The 19366-nt window shown below is 35.2% G+C and overlaps 1 protein-coding gene across 2 annotated transcripts in view; it reads right to left on the minus strand.

The window, feature by feature from the left end:
- Positions 1-18536, minus strand: part of LOC140141862 (glycine receptor subunit alpha-2-like) — a 243418-nt gene extending 224882 nt beyond the window's left edge. For both annotated transcript variants that reach the window (XM_072163733.1, XM_072163734.1), the window contains exon 1: positions 17799-18536. In XM_072163733.1, coding sequence (XP_072019834.1) covers positions 17799-17872 — 74 coding nt within the window. In that variant the 5' untranslated portion in view covers positions 17873-18536. The remainder of the gene's footprint in view (positions 1-17798) is intronic.
- Positions 18537-19366: the final 830 nt, after the last annotated feature.

The following is a 19366-nucleotide window of genomic DNA, read 5'->3' on the forward strand; positions in this document are numbered from 1 at the left end:
ACTTTTGAAGATATGCCCTTTTAAAGAAATGTATCCGTTTTTCACTCTGTCCACGGAGGAGGTTTGGCTACTTCAAAGATTGAAAAGTGCATATACCATGCATGAATATAAAACATTCCTCGATGATAACTTTATAAAATAACAACTTTATTTTAGGGAATGGGCTTCACCGGTGGGCTTATGGGTTATGGATTTTGTTAAGTGTCATTAATTTGGGCGAAATTGATGTGGGATAGGACCTCTTTTGCTATACTTGCAAATTACTTATGTTTTTCTCGGTTATTTTATGCCTTTTTGTTTTATTATGTTTCTTACTTTCTTACTTTATTGTTTCTTGCTTTCTTTTTATTGACAACATAAGTCATTTTTCTTTTTGGAATAAAAGGTCATTTTATTTAAGGCTGTTTAGTTTGTCTTTGGTTCTTTTGAAGTGAGTTTACTGTGCTGCTCTGCCCTCTACCTGGTTGCCTCCTTGACGAATACAGGTTTCAGCCCTAGTTCTCGTTGCATCAATTGCGTTGCGTACCAACCTTGTGCGCCGGATATTTGCGAATATAGCAGTAATATGTTTGCAAAGATCTTGGATTTTGCAACAAATGACGAAATCAAGTGGTGTGAGGTCTGGTGATCTTACAGGCCACTCCACAGCATGACCCATCCCAATCACTCTGTTTCCTATCCGTGGACAGAGTGAAAAACGGGTTCTTGTCTTTAAAAGGGCATATCTTCAAAAGTTGTCAGCTGATTGAAATAATTGTTTTGGTTTATTAAAGCTAACAGTTAAAGGTTTTTTTACATACCAAAATATATTTGATCAACTTTTCAGAAATAGTCGAAAAAGAGGGCGCAATGAGGGGCCTCTTTTTTTTTGGGACACCCTGTATATTCTCAAAGTGTATGTAGCTGGGAGGAAAAGCCGATGATCAATTGAAAATTTTGACCTTTCATATTGAAGATTTTTTCCCCAAAAGACCTAATATTTCTTTTGGTGTTTTGGTGAAAAAAATCCATATCTTCAAGACGAAAGGTCAAAATTTTCAATTGATCGTCGGCTTTTCATCCCACCTACATACACTTTAAATATAAATCATCAGATTTAATTCGAGTACTGTTGAATATCGAAAATATCAATTTTTAATCATTTGCCATAAAATGTGTATTACATTGCGAATTTCAAAAAAAATTCGATATGTCTGATGTGCTCTAAAGTCCCACAATAAATACTGTCCAAACGTTCATACCCCTTCCCTTAAGCAAGTGTTATAGGATGGTCAACTATCAAACTTCAAATACACGTTCTTGTATATAGTAATGTATTATTATGACAGAATCAGGTAAAATGTCCATCACACTAAGCTGTCGTAAGCATTGTCGCGGTGTTTTGTGATATTACTTCCGTCGCTTATCGGAATAGTGACTTCCGATATACTGATCCGATTTGGATAGCACAGCCTAGCAAATCGCAGCCAGCAGACAACCCAAGGGAACCTTTCCAGCGAAATCACTAGATCGTTACCAGTGTTTGATGACTAGCGATGTTTCTGTCACTACCTGCTACTTCTAGTATTACATGGACATTATATCTAGTAAGTGCTACATTGTACCTGTCCGTATAACACCTTCACTGCAAATGCCCCTCGAGTCGCATGTTCATATTCAAGATGATTCGTCATACGAAGGAAATTGTAAATATTTAAACATCGAGGAGACTGCGATATTTATTTCAGTTGGTAGGTCAAAAACCGAGATTGACCAGAAAAGGAGCTAGACACATTATGTAAACCTCAATATGATTAAACAATTAATCATTGTTGACACACCGTGGTGATGAGGGGTAAAATTTGACAAATCAAAGAAGGGGTCAAGCACATATTTTTTGTATCTTTTGTGTTACGCGCACCGGTAAAGGAACAAAACCTATCTGCATGACATTATGTTTTGGCGCTGTGCAAAAAATGTGCATTTGGCGTTGACATGATTATCCTCATTGGGCTATTCCAGTTGAAATCCACACATTTTACTCTTCCTGTGTGAGAGATTAAGGCCACCTCTTCCAAATGTATAGATTTCAACTGTAAAGCCCATGATTTTACAGCGCTTGCGTAATATAAGTCAGTTAAATATATTTACATACAGCAACAATGTAAATAGTCACTGATGTTGTAAGCCACAAAAGAATTTATTCCGAAAAATAAAAATGTTGTCCTTTTGTAAAATACTAAGAGAAAATAAAATACATCATTATGTTTGAAATCTAAAACATGTCCTGGGGTCGCTAACTATCAAACTACGCTCAAACGTGCGTTTGCATGATAGTTTGTATGCAAGAAATGTGAAATACATGGACATTATATCTGAGAATGTTTGGAATAAGAATGGAGTTTGTCTATGCCGTACCTTGACGGTGTGTATCGTATTACACAGCGATATTCAAGATGATCTATTTTATGTATATAGGAACCCTAAGATATATATGTATTGTTGGGGATAGTGATATGTCGTTTCAGACAGTAAGTCAACAGTGTTTCCCCTTTTTCCAGGCAAATAAAATTATTTTTTGTAAACTGTATAAAAATAATACAATAATTCAATAAAATAATATATTTAAAAAAAGAAAAGAAAAAAAGATGAAGAGTTTTGTCAACCATTTCTATCAATATACATATTGATATGAATATCAATATGAATATTAATTTAAGGAGGGGCAGCGATGGTAATTATAATGTCACATGGTTTTATTTCAGACTTAAATCTGCCCTCAAATTTATTCGTAAATGATACCAAAATGATCCTCATTATTTTACGAGTATTCGTAAAATAAATAAATACATAATTTACCGACTATTTCGTCTTGAATCAATGCATAGCAAAAATTGCTTTAAAAATAAATAAAGTGAACTCTAAGCTTTCGCGCCTTTTATCTCACACACAATATAACCCATTTGCGTCGAACTAAAGATGTATACAAATTCATCACTCATGGTGCATTTATGCGTTTGAATTATGCACATATCAAATGCATCCCCGGCCCTGGGGACCCGGGGATGGCCGGGTCGTGGGCCGTGGATTTTGGGTTTAAAAGTTCAAGTCCCGGGTAAACACCTGGCCAGTCCCGGACCCACCCGGGCAAAACTCTCAGCCACTCCCCGGCCCCCCGGGGCGAATATCCGATGCAAACCGATGCAAACCCCGGGTATTCCTCGGCCCAAGTTCCCGGCCCTGAGCATCGGATATAGGCCTGGATCTACATTATGGTTTTAATATCGCGGGCTCAAAAATTCGGTATTCAGGTATGTCTTCACTAAATGGACTGCCGAGCTCTGGACATGCTGGGAGGATTCAAACGCTTATAGGTCAACATGTGTGTTCCATTGCAAATACGTCAGTTACTCACCTTGTTGCGGAACATCTAAAAACGATAAACGAAATTAGGCTACCTAGATTCTCGTCACTAGTGCAGAGCAGCGTAATTCTCAGATATAGGCCTACTGTTTCCACTTTCAGACTAACGTCTATTATGTCTAATGACCCTTTTTCGGACGAGCACACCGTCGAAGGAATTTTACGTTAAATCGTCGGCCGTATCACATACTGACGTATTCGACATTTTTAAAATTTTTGAGAAAATTGGTATATTAGTTTGTTATGTTCTACTCTATATATTCACCAAAAACCATGCCTCAAAGTAGCTTAATTAGTAAGATATTAATTAATTTAATTTTGACGTATTTACAAAACCTTGAAATGTCTGTATCACATAACGACGTATTTGCCGATCACCTATACTGCGCAAGCCCAGTATGTCGTATCTGCAATTTGAAGGATTTGCCGTTTCACATACTGACGTATTTGCGCGACGTATTTGCGCGACTTTGTCATTACACGATAAAATCGCTGTTTTGTCCTTTTCACATACTGACGTATTTGCGCAACTGTTTCACATACTGACGTATTTGCGCGACGTATTTGTCATTTGAACAGCGAAATTGTCATTAGTCCTTTTCACATAGTGACGTATTTTATTTAATATTGTTTTTTTGCAGAATGTTATGCTCTGATAGTAATAAGTGAATTATATTGAAAATATAGTATATTCGCTTTACTGCTAACCTGGTTTTAATCGACAATAATGTTTTAATCAAGATTATGAAGCAAATGAAAATCTCTAAATTTTCAACTTCGATTTTCTCGAAATGCGTATTTTGCAAATACGTCAGTATGTGATGCGGCCGACGAAATGTCGGACCCCAGTCACCCGACTTTCCCACTTCGTGTATTTGTCATGCTTTACAGTGGCAGGGGAACGGGACAAGAGGGGGATCCCTGTGTGCCATCAAGTGCTACATTTAATATGCATGCTTGTTTTAAATATATTACGAGGCATGAATGGCGGGTCGGAAAATGCCGGGAATAAACCAGCAATATCGTATTGATATAGGGCCTACATGTATCTATATGATTATTAATTAATTAATTGGATTTGATACAGCTACATAATGCTTTACAAATCTGTTTCGTAAGGCCACAGGGCCTCACTCCTCAGAAGCACATAACCATATGAGGTAATCACAAAAATATACACACTGCCTAATCTATATGATTAAAACATCAAAGATATGAAAGAAACAGATCACTGCATTTACATCTGTCCACGATTATACGGGAGTGGCGAATGTTCGATCTTTGCATGAACATTTTAAGCACATAATATTATAGGCCTATATATTATTTGTTTTTATGTCAATCCAAAATGCAACTTCAATAATTATACTGAGGCTATTCTGTAAAGGCCCATGATACCCCATCCAAATAGGCCTACCTTGTATCTTGTTTAAAGTCAATTGACCATCTATCAAATTTTTGGCGCACTAGTTATTAATATTTTGTTTTACGAGGTTGTCATTTTGGGTAATATTGAAAACATCCTTTCAACGATTTGTGATTAATGATATTGTTAAACGCTCCAACATGAAAATATAATATAGTTTTGATATCTGTATATTAACACAAGACATTGAATTCAATTTTTATATCATACACCTATAATTATTTTTTAAAGAAGAAAAATACAGCTGGAGAGTTTATAAAGAACATACTGTACACTACAGTATCTAGTCTTCTATTAAGTATTATGGCCATGTAGCAGTCGATCGCAGATGTCACAAAAGTATCATGTATTCTTTTATTATCACGGTCAGTTTTGTTTTTGAGTGTAGGCCTAATAATTTAAAACTTTACTCTCGGCGGGTGGTTACAACTTAAAAAAAAATAAAAACCAATACATTTGGCATAATTAGGCGTATAGCAGGCTCTCGTTTGCACGTGCATGTCAATAAGCCAGTGTGGGTGGTCTGGTTAAACATGTTAACTTTAGAGCCCCGCTAAATAGCAGATACATGAACTACTATGGCAAAATTTGGAAACAACAGCCAAGATTTTGTTTTTGGAATGGATTTATATGAACAGTAACATTAATGTGGCGACTCAGTGGATTATTAATACATCCACGGCTCAAGTACGGCCAAGTGATAGGATTCCCTGACCCATAAATGTGGACATCCTTACTAGCAAACCACGGCCCATTTTACTGGTTGGAAAACCCCGGGTAAGTTATGACATAATCCCGGCCCGGCTCGGGTAAAGTCCCGGCCCACTTCCCGGGGTTTTGGCCGACGTCAAGTCTTATACCAGTCCCGGCCAACACCCGGCTCCCCCCGGGATACATTTTGAGTCAAATCCCGGGTCACATGATGTCAAGTCCCGGACCATCCCCGGGTCCCCAGGGGCCGGGGTTGCATTTGATATGTGCATTATAAATAATGATTTTGAGGCCAGAGCAGACACGACACCATTTAAAAAGAGTAATTGTACCACTATGAACAATAACTGGGAAAAATGATCTTATATATAATTTGGGATGATGTAGTGTTGCCTAGTACAGTCAATTAAACTAATAATCACTGGTTTATTTATATAGTGGGTGTGCCTGTTGTTCGTGCAAACGTGTAAATTTGACATCAAATTTTTCATAATGATATACCTCATTATTGTGTTATTAACGAAACGTTCTAATTTAATTATAGCATATTGTATGTCACGTCTGGTTTGGGTTCAGGTGTGGATGTCACGACTGACTTTGAAAAACTAACCCCGAAAATCGACCAAGGCATGTCTAGTGTTCGTGTTATATTGTTATTGATCTCTTGGTGCTCATAAACAATCGACTTACCTGGCATCATTGTTATACAGGGTGTCTTTGAAAGTATTTTAATGCCACGATGAAACAGAATGTAACAGTGTTTTTTAATGTGTGATAAAGTAGCTATCACATATTTTATGAATTTTGAAAATAGGTCCCACCGTTCTGGAGTTTTTTTTGAAAATCACACCACAATAACTTAGTCTAAGAGTCATACACATGGTGTCTCAATAAAAAAAGGCCATGTGGCTTAAGGGACATGACTTAAAATATCGGTAGTAAAATGATAACTTTCTTGAAGATTCAAATACCATGAAGTGTCTTCTATAAAATGGTATAAAACAATAGGGTTTAAAAATCTTGTGGCGTGTGGTTATACGGTTTTATATGAATGCAAAGATCAATTCAATAACAACAAAAACGCTGATTAATCAACAAATGTAGCAGAGCTCACATCAGTCACTGTGTGTAAGTGGGTCATTTAGTTTTTACACAACACATTTTGCGAGAAAAACTTTCTTTCAGACTCGCCCTGAATATTTTATGATTTATTGACAAAAATATCTTTTGAATATTTTGGATCAAGATACAGGATTCCTTGGAGAAGAACCGACAGTCACTTCTCAGTCGATTTGAGGAGAGTCGACATCCCAAATGAACTTGAATACAGCTTTTATATAATTACATTAAAGCCTTGTCAATAGAAGTGTGAAGTTATATAAAAACAAAAGTAATGACAAGGATAATGAAAAGAAAATACAACAAAAAGGGGAGAATTTAGTAACACAACAGTTAGAAAGAATATAAGAAGTTGAAAAGACACGTATCTGTAACGTGTTGTTTTAAAGCGATCGACTTGATTTAAGTATGTGGTAGAAACACGTTTCTTCCCGTTTCATTCGCTACTTCTCACATGGTGTTTTCACCTTCTACATAATCATGTATGGCACATGATATAAACGATAAAAAATATCAGACTGAAAATAGTGCTTTATTACTTATAATGGAAAATAATGTATGAATAAAAAAATAATAAATATTTTGGAAATCTACATCCGCTGACCTAGAGAATTTATAGATTCGCTATGGGTTAACTCAGGAAATTGTACAGATACAAAATGAAATATACGAGTTTTCAAATGTATACGAATGACAAAAACGTTTTAAAATGGTTATCTTGTACCATTTGGTTAAATAAACGCGGTTAACACATGGGCCTCTCAATATATATTTTGTTCAAACCCCCTGCTCTTCATAAACAAAACATGTACGAGAAATAGAACAACGTATGCCCTTTCTTCAACGGTATTCATACTAAGTGTCTACTTTCTTTTATGGTCGGGAAATGAACGGCGACGTCCAATGGATATTATATCCGCCTAGCGATTGCTTATAAAACGAAGTCATGTATCTGGCACAAAAAGTTCAGAATGCGAGTCATAAAGCTTTGGATGAACAATTTCAAATAACTAGCCAGGATTTGGAAGTTACATTAAAAGGGTCGTTGAGATTGATATGATGAAATGAAGTAAATGAAGAAACAGCGTAAAAGAGTTACAGAATTAAACAAAAAAGTCCAAAATTTAGTGATCAGAAATGACAAGACTTGTTTACATACCATATAGGAAAAGCAATAAAATTGGCGAGTTAATGTAAATGTTTATATTTCACCTCATTTTTGAACGAATAAATCATTAAATATTTGTATATAACTTCCATTTCTTCCAGTTACGTTTATAATTCACCAGGATAAACAAAATAAAGTATTAAGTATTTAAACTGTGTTTAACATAAGAGCAACACACACACACCCACCCCCACACCCCGTACACCCACACCCCGCATCCCCACACACACCCACAAACACCCCACATATGTATAATGGACGAGTCGAGATGATCAACACGCGAACAAGGCCCCCGTGAATATTGTAAAACTTACAACTGTACTCTAACTGAGTGCAAAATTGGTTATGCAACTGACGTTTAAAATAGCAAAAAATAATCAATAGTAATTGCCAAACCAAATGACAAGATTCTGTGTATGATTATATAATGGTATTTGAAAAAGTAAGTTTATTGTTACATATATAGTTATATACAGTGTCTGCCAATAATATTTAAAATAAATGGGTCCTAGTTTCCCATTTCGATTATCTATAATTGAATTACGTTGATATACAAAAACTGCAAAGATTCGGTGGAATATAAATGAAATTAATTTCAAATGACAAATCTGATGTCTAGAAATTTATGACAGACATCAAATAGCAATGTGAAATAATAATGTATGCAATAACTCATCATCAATGCAACGTTGAAATAGGATCCCTGAAGCGATTAAAACGCACTATTCAGCAGAGTTGATTTAATACTTCAAAGCATCATTTCCTTTAAAATCAATTTTATTGCGTTTAAGTAGTTTAAAATTACTAAGAGTAAACCAAAATAAATTGTAATCTTCATAAAGTACATTTGAATAGATAAGTTTTAGATATGTTATTTTTCTATCGGCTTGCCATTAGTTAAACCCCGTTACAGGTTATGCGGATAACAGCCATTAGTTACTACATAATTGCACCTGTCATGGGAAGTAATGTTAAAAATCCGTATTAATTTCAGATAAAACTAAATCACTTATCAATCGAGTCAAAAATACCTATTCTGTATGTTTGGTTAAACGGCTTCTAAGTCTTAACCGTGATATTGTAGCACAATACTACTAGATCATACTTTCAAAGGTGGATATTGTATCGATAAGAAATATACTACTACAGATCTACCAGGCATCATGTTGATGCTAACTTTGAAAATATCGCACGGTTGTTGCTGTTGTTTGATAGCATGTAAAACTACATCATTTTTAAGAAAAGGTGAACACCGATGGCGTTATTTATCTTAAATAGTGTTTTCATCTTTACATTAAAACATAACGAAACTTTCAAAAAACATTTTTATCATGAAATAACTTATACTATTTGTCTAAATTACATTGAAAGTATATGTAAATGGCGTCCTAAATTTGCACATAAATATATAGTTTATAGAATTAAAATTTCAAAAAACAAAGCAGAAAGAGATGAATAAGTTGAAAAATAAGCGAAATATATGTAAAAAAACGAGCTGTAAATATATGTACATATATATTAGTGTAATAGTTTTTGGTATTGTCCAGTTCAATGAATTCTCGCGTTTCACAATACGATGCGCCTCCAGCGGTCGCTGGTTTGAGGCCAAAATACGCAGTGCATCATGGGAAAAGGTCGACATCCAAAGCCCACGTAATACGAATACAATACAGGAACATACATCATTGTGGGTTTAAATGTCATTATAATGATGTTACATGCGAATGCACACTCTAACAACAATTTACAATTATAGTAGATCCATTTTCTATCTATTGATCACAGGGACTCCTTCGTGGAGCTGTTTTCAACATATTTATTATCACACTCGTGTGAAAATTCAATAGCAGCTAGATGGCGATGTCGACTCTAAAGTCAAAAATTCGACTGCCAAGAGTAACCGCTGGCGGCGCATCGTATTGTGAAACGCGAGAATTGAATATTATATAATGTGTTTTTTTTAAAAAGAAAATGATCACATCAAACAACGGTGATCGTACGGCAAGGCCTGAGTGGCAGGATATAGAGCTATAAAGGAATGAACGCCAATCTAGTTATGCAAATTTATTGAGTTTAAGAATCCATCTACGTACAAAATTATAAACAAGAATAATCTCTTGAGAGAATTTGCTATGAATTCCTCCATCATTCAACTACTAAACGATGGCTGATATCTTGTTTACATTCCAGCACGGTTTGTGTATGTATCGATATACTAAGTAATATGTATTTGGATAAATGTCTAAAGGGAAGTAAAACAAGCAGTTATGAATAGGATCATAATAAAATTGACATTCGCGTCAAGACGTCTAACCCTTTGCATGCTTTAATATGTTGGTAAATTACCATATCGTCCCCCCGATGTCGATTAAGACTATGCTTTTTCAGAAGGCCATTTTACATTTGTGAATCCTCGCCACAACTGAGCCCGGATGTCGCCAATCATCATTTTTGAGATATTCAACCAAAATATTCTGCTTGAAATTAGCTTTAAAATGATGTATATCATGTCTATTATAGTACTTGACATTTAAGTAGTGAAAAATCAATAAAACAGTCAATAAATCCTTTCTTTCCTATTGTTTATTGTTAAGTTCGATGGAGCATATCTCAATAGTGGCACTGGCGACATCCGGGCTCAGTTGTGGCGAGGAGTCACAAAACATGCAGATTAACCAAAGGGATGAATAGTCTCACTGTACATGACACATATCTCAAACTTCGTTAATACCTCTTCAAAATGACGGGTGCATCCTGGGCGAAAATGATATTAGTGGAAAAGAATCTCTGTCATTACGTGTACACTTAGCCATTATAATAGCCTCATAACAAATGACACAATTCAATGAATTCTACTAGGGATTTACATTGAGGGGTACTACTGTAACACCCCTCGATAATTTGTGTCTATTTTTGCATTTTCTCAAAAACTAATAACACAGTGGTAACAAATGTTATGTATATTATAGGGGCACTGGAATTTCAGTAACCCAAGAAAGGCGGCTCGTTATTTATGATGAGAAATAAGGTACCACTAGGATGTACCTCATTTTCTATCACATATACTGAACCGCTTGTCTTGAGTCACTGAATTTCACTGTAGTAATTGGATTCCTTGCCCCAATAATATACATAACTTTTGTTACCAGTGTGTTATTATTTTTGAGAAAAATGCAAAAAAGTCCAAATTTTACCACAGGAGTGTAGTACCCCCTTAAACCGTCGAAGCACATATTCTTATTTCCATCATTAAACAAATACGACTCAAAATTTTACCACGGGCTCGAGTTTTTGTACCCAAAACTTCTTAATGTCATTCTATGAGTGAAGAAGTATTATTGAGGTTAAGGAACTGTGTCCTGAGAAATATTCATGTTTTAGAACCCAGTGATGCACGCAAAGATTTAACCCAGTTTATACTACGAGGATGTCAAATAAACAACTACTAAAATGGAAGGTAGCGCAATCATATTCAAAGTAGATCTGGTAACACGCTGAGGGATTTCCTGTCATAAGCATGACTTACTTCATTCAATAGGATTGCATACAATCACACGGAAAGAACCGTGTAATATTTTGATTAGGGACACATACCGAGGGAAAATTCCAAGTGTAATTATACATATACAGTAGATTAGTCTAGGTGATTTTTGAAGATGGACATTTTTAAATGTGCAGGGCATAGAATATCCCAGGACATTAGTGGGTATACTTATTAAAATAAGTATACCCACTAATATCCTGGGATATTCTATGCCCTGCACAGGGTGGTTCAAATTAACAGAGGTATAAATCTCGGGTGTTAAACTACTTTTTGTATTGTCTTCATTAACATTTAGAAGTTGCAAAACTACGGTTTTGAAAAACGTTATAGCCATTTACGTGAGACGCGCAGATGCTTCTTTTTTTCTAAATATAGTTGTATCTATTACACAAATCAACGTAATTAAGTTAAGTGTGTTTTAATTTGTCCTGGGTATGTTTTATTTACATCTTAAATGTATCCAGCATTCCTTTGATACAGTTTGTGATTAACAACAATAACAATTTATATAGCTTGAAGTTATTGGAGGTTATTGTTAGTAAAGGATTGTGTCAATCAAATTCGGTTTCAGATTTGGGTTTATTTATTCTTAACTAAAAACAGAATGAACAGAGATCAGGTCATGCCGTTTAGTGCATGTTGGCTATTATAACCACTGTTAATTAGGAAAGATACCCCAATTTTAAGCAACAACTACATAAAGAGGCATTATGTTTGGTTCGGTCGGTTAGCGCTATCGGTAGACCATTGGAACCGATGTCTCATTATATCATAATTTAAATGTATTTGAAAAAGAACTTGTAATTGTATGCTTAACACTTGCCGTTTGGACCATAAAGTTTACACTTGTGAATCCTCGGAGATCTTTTAAGTTGTATTTTAAATGACTTGTCGATACTTTGCGGAACAGCTATGATATGCCAAGTCATTGAATAAATCGGATCGCACACCTTTCTAGTATAAGACACACAGATTAAAAGATCATTGCGTAAGAAAACGATCACGATCACATGCCACAAATTACTAGTCTATCAGTTAATTAATAAATAGCCCAAATGTGACTGGACACCACGAATTAGCCGTAAAGTCGGCCCGGTCAATTTTGTTTTATTTTGTGTTTAGAAAATATATATCATAAGCTTTAAAATGGTATATCATTTGATTTCAAACGATATCCAGAAGCGGGGTTATAGTTTGTTGAACTCTGCTTTATCTTTGTACGTTTTTCCGGTTCTACACGTGTCTCTTTTTCCACATTTCTGGTAATAAATAGCAAACAGTCATAATTGGCGGTCATTTCAAATCATCCCCAAGTCAACGAGGTTCAGGAATGTCCTCTCATTGATAATTGTTAGTTATAAATACCTAGACAAAATACAATGCTTTGTTATCCACCACTTGAACAGGATTTAGCCAAAGCAAACAAAGACAAGAACATTTTAAGGACTCTATAGAAATAGGTAGACGCTTAAAACATTATCCTCTTCCTTCAGCAATATGATTATTGATTGGTTTAAACAGTGTTTGATGATATACTTGTCGCACGGAATTGAGATGCCTATGAATACGTACATTTTACACTATAACTCAGAATACAATTTGCCGATTTACGGCTCATTCGTAGTGTCCACTCACAAATGCCTTGTTGGTTCAGACATGTGCCCCAAAAAATGATCAAAACTAAATTGTATCTCAACATGTACTGAGGGCATTCAGGGTTTGCAAAGTGTCTTCATATTATCCCATTTATGTCAATGTTAATTTTTGACTCTTTCGTTTTAGATAAGCGTATGTCAGGATACATCGGTTTCGAGTATATTGCATTTTCGTTTTGAGAGGTTTGTGGATACCTGTTCCTTCCGAAGAGGCTGCAAGGATCATATACCTGCGGAGTAAAGATACATCTTAATACATTTGGGCCTGAAAGGTATAATTAATACATATTTCGTTAAAAGATTAGAAGACAGCAGCTTATGGGTATTTTATGGGTAATACGTTGGTGTACGTTGCAAATTTAAATAACAATAATAAGACATCAATGAGACTACGAAAATTGCTTGGTTGTCCTCCAACGACTGACTCTCGGAGAAATTCAAGAATTTCTTTTTTAATTTTGACATCCTGATAATCTTTTAAACTGATTCTTTACACTTCCAAACTATTTTGAAACATGAAGGAAGTCAACTAATTTGAGTAAAATTAGCGTATAATAAGATGGGCTTTTTTAAAAACTTTATTCTGATGCCCATTTCTCGACAAATTCATTCACCCGGTACTTTTTTTCTGGGACACCCTGTATGTTTATTTATAAGACTTATTAGTTAGGCCCTTAACTGTTTTTGTTATGACCTTTTGAAAATAACTTTTGAAAAATCCGACCGACCGACCCGTTTTCCACAGGGTGGTTAATGACAACCAAACAAATATAACTTATTTAGTCTAATTGGGAAATGCAGTGCGCTTAATGCATTGCTGCTCACCACTTTATGTTTGACGTAGCTCATAATATAATCTCTTGCCTCGTTAATTACATTCGTTTAAAAGACACAGATATCTGCATTTATTTGATTTATCTCATACTTTTTATAATCATACTTTTCAGTTCACGAGCCTTTACAAGAACGAAATAATTACAATTCACTCGTCTATACGATGCCCACATCCAGCAAAATCCGCATTTTCAATTTGTTATGACCGATGTTTTTATCAAAGCACCTTGACCAGCTGATATAATGCTGACGTAGATATAGTCTGAAATAGAACGTATATACTAAACATCTACCAAAAAGTAATTGCCCCCTTTATTAGGAGAAAATTACTTTAAAATCCAGTTTTGTTTTCAAAATGTTGATGCCTCATTTGTCTTGATAGCACAAAAGTTGAATGAAAAAGACAGCCATTCACAGTTGCACCTTAATCAATTGACATGCTGCTTTTGTTGCTAGAGTGCCTGGTCGTTACTGTTCACCGCGTGTCATCCTTGAATAGCTTGTTAGTGCAACGTTTGAAAATGCACCTTTTTCATTCAAAGAGTCACCATGGCTACAAACTTTGGGCTATCCAGACAAATGAGGTATCAACATTTGCAGAATTAACCTGGGTTTGTTTTTGCTATTTCAGTTTTGGAATTTAACATAGATTTTGAATTTTATATCGAAATAAAGGGGGTAACTACTTTTTGGTAGGCGTTTATATTGTTTGATTGAATCTACCGGTCAGTGGCTCCAATACCTACCCAGACAAAATGCACATTTCGAAACTAACAAAACGTCCCTGGTGATTTCTTTCTCATGTTTGCTCTTCCTTGCATCTGAGAGATATGCAAAGATATTTTGAATAGTGTATAAAGGATTGTAGGACGGACACTGATGACTAAATCGATTTTATATCAGGGTAACCAAACCAAGATCAAGGAGAAATGTAAAAGGAAAATTCATAAAAATGTCCACACACAAAATGTAAAAAAACTGAGAATTATGTCTCCATCAGTGACATAGAGTACATGTTATAACGTGTGCGGCAATAAAAGCATGCGTCAACGCTAGTGTACGCGGATCCAAAGATACCCGAAGAATGTTAGGGGAATGTTACAAAGACGTTTTAGGCTATGACAAATTTGTAGCTGCCGTACCAGTGTATACATGCCGTCTTTTTAATCTATTAATGCATTTCAACCTACTTTTATTTAATATAAGAAACCATGTTAGAGTTTTTAGGTCATTTTGTTATATATATATTATAGCAATATAGCAATAAGGACTTTTTTTTCCATCTAGAGAAATCTAGAGGCAAATATGCAGTCGATATAATTTTAAATTTGAGCAATTTGAATTTCAGAATGCCGACAATTTTCTAAAATATTCGTCCTTTTGTCAGATAGCTTTGGCCCTAAATCACATTTTAGGTTAAAAACTAACTTTCTGTGATTTCTTCCAAAAATTGATAACATCTAATATATTTCATTCGTTATTTTTTACCCTGCATAAGTTCTTCCCAAAGTATATCAGCCAAATGCAGTGAGAATCAAGTTAAAACAATCCCGCCAAATGCGATAGTTTCAGTATCCTAAAGCAAATAAACCCATACATGTCCACAGGATATACGCAAACAAATCAGTAACGTAAAACCAAACGATTAGATTAAATCACGTATAGCAAGTAAGTGTTCATCAATTAGTGAAGTATAATATTTCAACCAATTTTGAATATCACCTCTAGTGTTTTGACGGCCTGTGGTCGAGAAGATCATCGGTCTAGATGAAGTGGGCATCTGACCAGCACTTAGCGTAAGAAAAGAAATGTCGACGGATTATGTTTTCATATTAGCACTGGACTACTGATCTTGATGTACGCTAGTGTTTTTATGATACGATGGACTAAAGTGCTGAGGAGTAATTTTGAATATAAATTATATTCACATGGCTGCAGTGTTCGATAAGTACATAACGAAGACCAGCTGGTATTATTAAAGCAATGCTCGTAGTGCGTTGATGAAGGCTTGCAGATCTGTCGGGCAGTTGTGTCAGTTTACAAATCTAGAATCAATAGTAGGGACATTTTTAAATGTCACGTACATGTATGTTCTTGTTTTGCAAATTGAGTCTGAATATTTTACTTATTGAACTCTATAAGTCACTTTGTAGTTAGATAATTCATTGGAATGGTGTTGATGATACTACTTGTGGTAGGTGATATATTAAAGACAGTGGTCTGGTATTTGCAATGCAAGAACCATCAAAAAAGGTTGCAGAAATTTACGTAGAGGCACGGAATTACCATCAATTACATACGTTTTGATAAGATTAGTTAGCATCTTAGTAAAGACATTTGTACTAGTTTTAAAAAAGTATGAAAACTTTGATTTGATTTATTGATAATCCAGGCAAACATACATACAAAAGCAGAAAAAAGGCAGCATTTTTCAATTGTATAATGGGAAATACTAATTAAATCTTACTGCATGAACCCAACATGCACAAAACTGTCATTAAGAGGTCCAAAGTACCAAGTATGTTTCATACATGTATTAGTTTCATCTGCAATATTCCTGTCGGCATTCACTTACTTAATGAGCACTCGTATAAAAATGTTAAAACAATCTCGCCGATGGATTTTCTCCAAATGGTGCATTGGTGTTGTTAAATGATTCACTGGACTTTGTCACAGAGAAAAGGTTATTATTACGCATGTTACTGTAACTTGCAAGAGGACGTCAATCAATTTGACAAAGAAAGAATAATGACATCTGGCATTATCATCTAAACCTAAATTTCGGTGTTATTAACAGGTTTACTAAATTTATTGTTTAAACATACGATACAGGTGCTGTTAAATGAGACATTGAATTCGAATTTTAATAGTAGATACAACAAGAGTGAAATAAACAAAAAATGGCGGATCGTGGTCAGACGCATTATGCAAATAAAGACGCAGAAGATATTTCACTTTATATTTCACGATTACTTAATTACATCACATACCCTCATAAAAGTATGTAGCTACATAATTCCACGATACGTTACAGTTGATGCTAGAACGTGTATGTCGTGAAAGAAAAAGCCTGACTCGTAGTCCATCTTGCCGGAGGGAAGTGTTGATAGATTAATTGACAGTTAATCATCTCTCAATTAGATTACAGTGTATATACAAAGTCATAATTAATATGAAGATCTATGGAGACGAATACTTATCATCAATGATGAAATATTATTTTTCTAATGGACTTATCACCTACATAAAAGATTAATACCTCAATAGTTAACTGACTATTATATCGCAGCTGTGGTAACTGTATTTGAAAGGAAAGTGTGTATCACAAAATAATACCAAACATAACTTCTTTAAATCGGTGAACATTGTTTAAAGAACGTTTTGAAATATAATCAGAATATAAATACAAGTACAGTTTATATATTTTAAGGCGACAACACTAGAATGATAATTGATATTGATAATGAGCATTGAAGTCAGAAGCATTTTGAAAATACGAACCATAGGTGGATCAAATACAAAAGCACTTCAAAGTTGTAATTCAATTGATAAAACTATATGTTCACTTTGTTTACTAATTGGAGTATGACAAAACAAAACACATTATAGTGAGAAAAAAGTATTACAACAAAGAATATTACACAATAAAACACAAGAAGATGATTAAGCAATTTGCTGTAAGAAACTAATTCAGGCTCGGGTACAATAACTATCTTATAATGATACTAGAGACAGGGTAGATTGAGACCTTCAAATATGTTGAAATAAGTTGCTCTCTAGTTTAAGTAGCTAAGCGCTTTCATGTCTCTCGCTCTTCCTTGGTCACTAAGGTGCCTGGTCAAAGGCACAAAAGCTGGTTTGTTAAATATGGAAGGTTTGCATATGAGAAAATTAAGAACAAGATTTTAACAAAATAATAAAAAAGTTGGTAGTACTTACATCGATGTAGTTGCGCTCAGTATATAGAAGCAACACACAAAACATGGTAAAAGATAATGGACGTTTATTTCCATTCTGGTATCAGAAGATATATCCACATAACACAGTGTAAAGTAGATCAACTATAATTCACGATGATGATGCAAGGTAGTTATACCTCACTATGAACCCAATTTATCAGTCAGGTTCCTACGGTGTTTTCGTCACAATCAGAAGACACTAAACTGATGATGCCTGTAACTATGTGACTTAGCCATCATTGCAGCGTTTAAATGGTACTACGCAGAAGTTCATCCTCCTGCCTATCCGCCCTGCTGACAGATCAGATGCGACGGATAATATCTTGACGTGTACAACACGTGTTTGTGTATAGACGCAGGAGGTGTGCGCTTAGTTTGTGATGCTAGTGTGGTGCACTTTCGTATGCAAATTATACGTACAATTGTAGAGGTGCGCAGAAGGATAGCGCAGTGTCAGTCACTGCAAGCGACTCTCAGCAGGCGGATGTTTTTAGGCAGACGACATTTGGAGATGCACAAACACGCACATTTGTAAAAGACTTCTGTCTATTAAAACACCATTTTGAAATCTTCCAGAAATATAGGTAAAAACGATCAGTAGGTATGTCCAGTATTAAGCCAATGGTTCCTTGGATATAAAGTTTTGATCAGCTACCGTGTGAGTAAATCCTTACACAGTATAGTTTTTTTGTGTGCTAAGTTAAACGCCCTCCGTCTACGTTAGATGGCTCTATTAGACTGGAGAAGGCATCTATTACACGCAGTCACATGGCATCTAATACTCGCAGTCACATAGTTGGCGTGCATATGTAAATGTGTTATTATACCGCTAAACTAATTCGCGGTTTGACAGAATATAGAACGAGGCGGCGAAGGTTAACTTATAGATAATTCGGTTCTCAGGGGTCTGATCTACAATCGATGTCAGTAGTAGTTCAAAATATGTACATGAAGTTGACGTCATTTTTTATTAAAACGGATTGACACCACGATAGCATCCTTTCTTCGCTGCAGATTTATTTTTGGGAATTCCCTCCATTAATAGAGAAAAACTTCATATCAATGCTGGTTTTCCAGAACAAGGGACGCCGTGCAATATGATTCACGTTGATGGAAAAAACGTCATGGTTGGAAAGCCCGAACAAATCATATCAAATCAAATCAGATGGTCCGTAAATTATCAAATTTATCGTATAGTTTTCAATATTCATCTTATTCGCCACAGAAGTAATGATGTAACAGGAATTATTACCATAGCGATGAATGCGTTATTATATGAATGTATTGCCCCACACTAAACGTTATGCTGTCAGAGAATAGGGATAGAAACGGGGATTGTAATTCTATAAAAAATTCCACATTATGCTGAGTCCAGTGTATTTTTCACTTGCACCTGCAAGACTAGCTGTCTTTGAAAAGAGTCGTATTGTATTCAATCAAAGTCGCCTGATTCATTAAAACGCAACGTACGATACACCCAATTTATATTATAATGTTGCAAAAAGGTCCGGGGGGTCACTCCCATTGTAGCCTGTACACCATCCGCGA

Source organism: Amphiura filiformis, chromosome 20, assembly GCF_039555335.1.
Source record: "Amphiura filiformis chromosome 20, Afil_fr2py, whole genome shotgun sequence".
Taxonomy (NCBI): Eukaryota; Metazoa; Echinodermata; class Ophiuroidea; order Amphilepidida; family Amphiuridae; genus Amphiura; species Amphiura filiformis.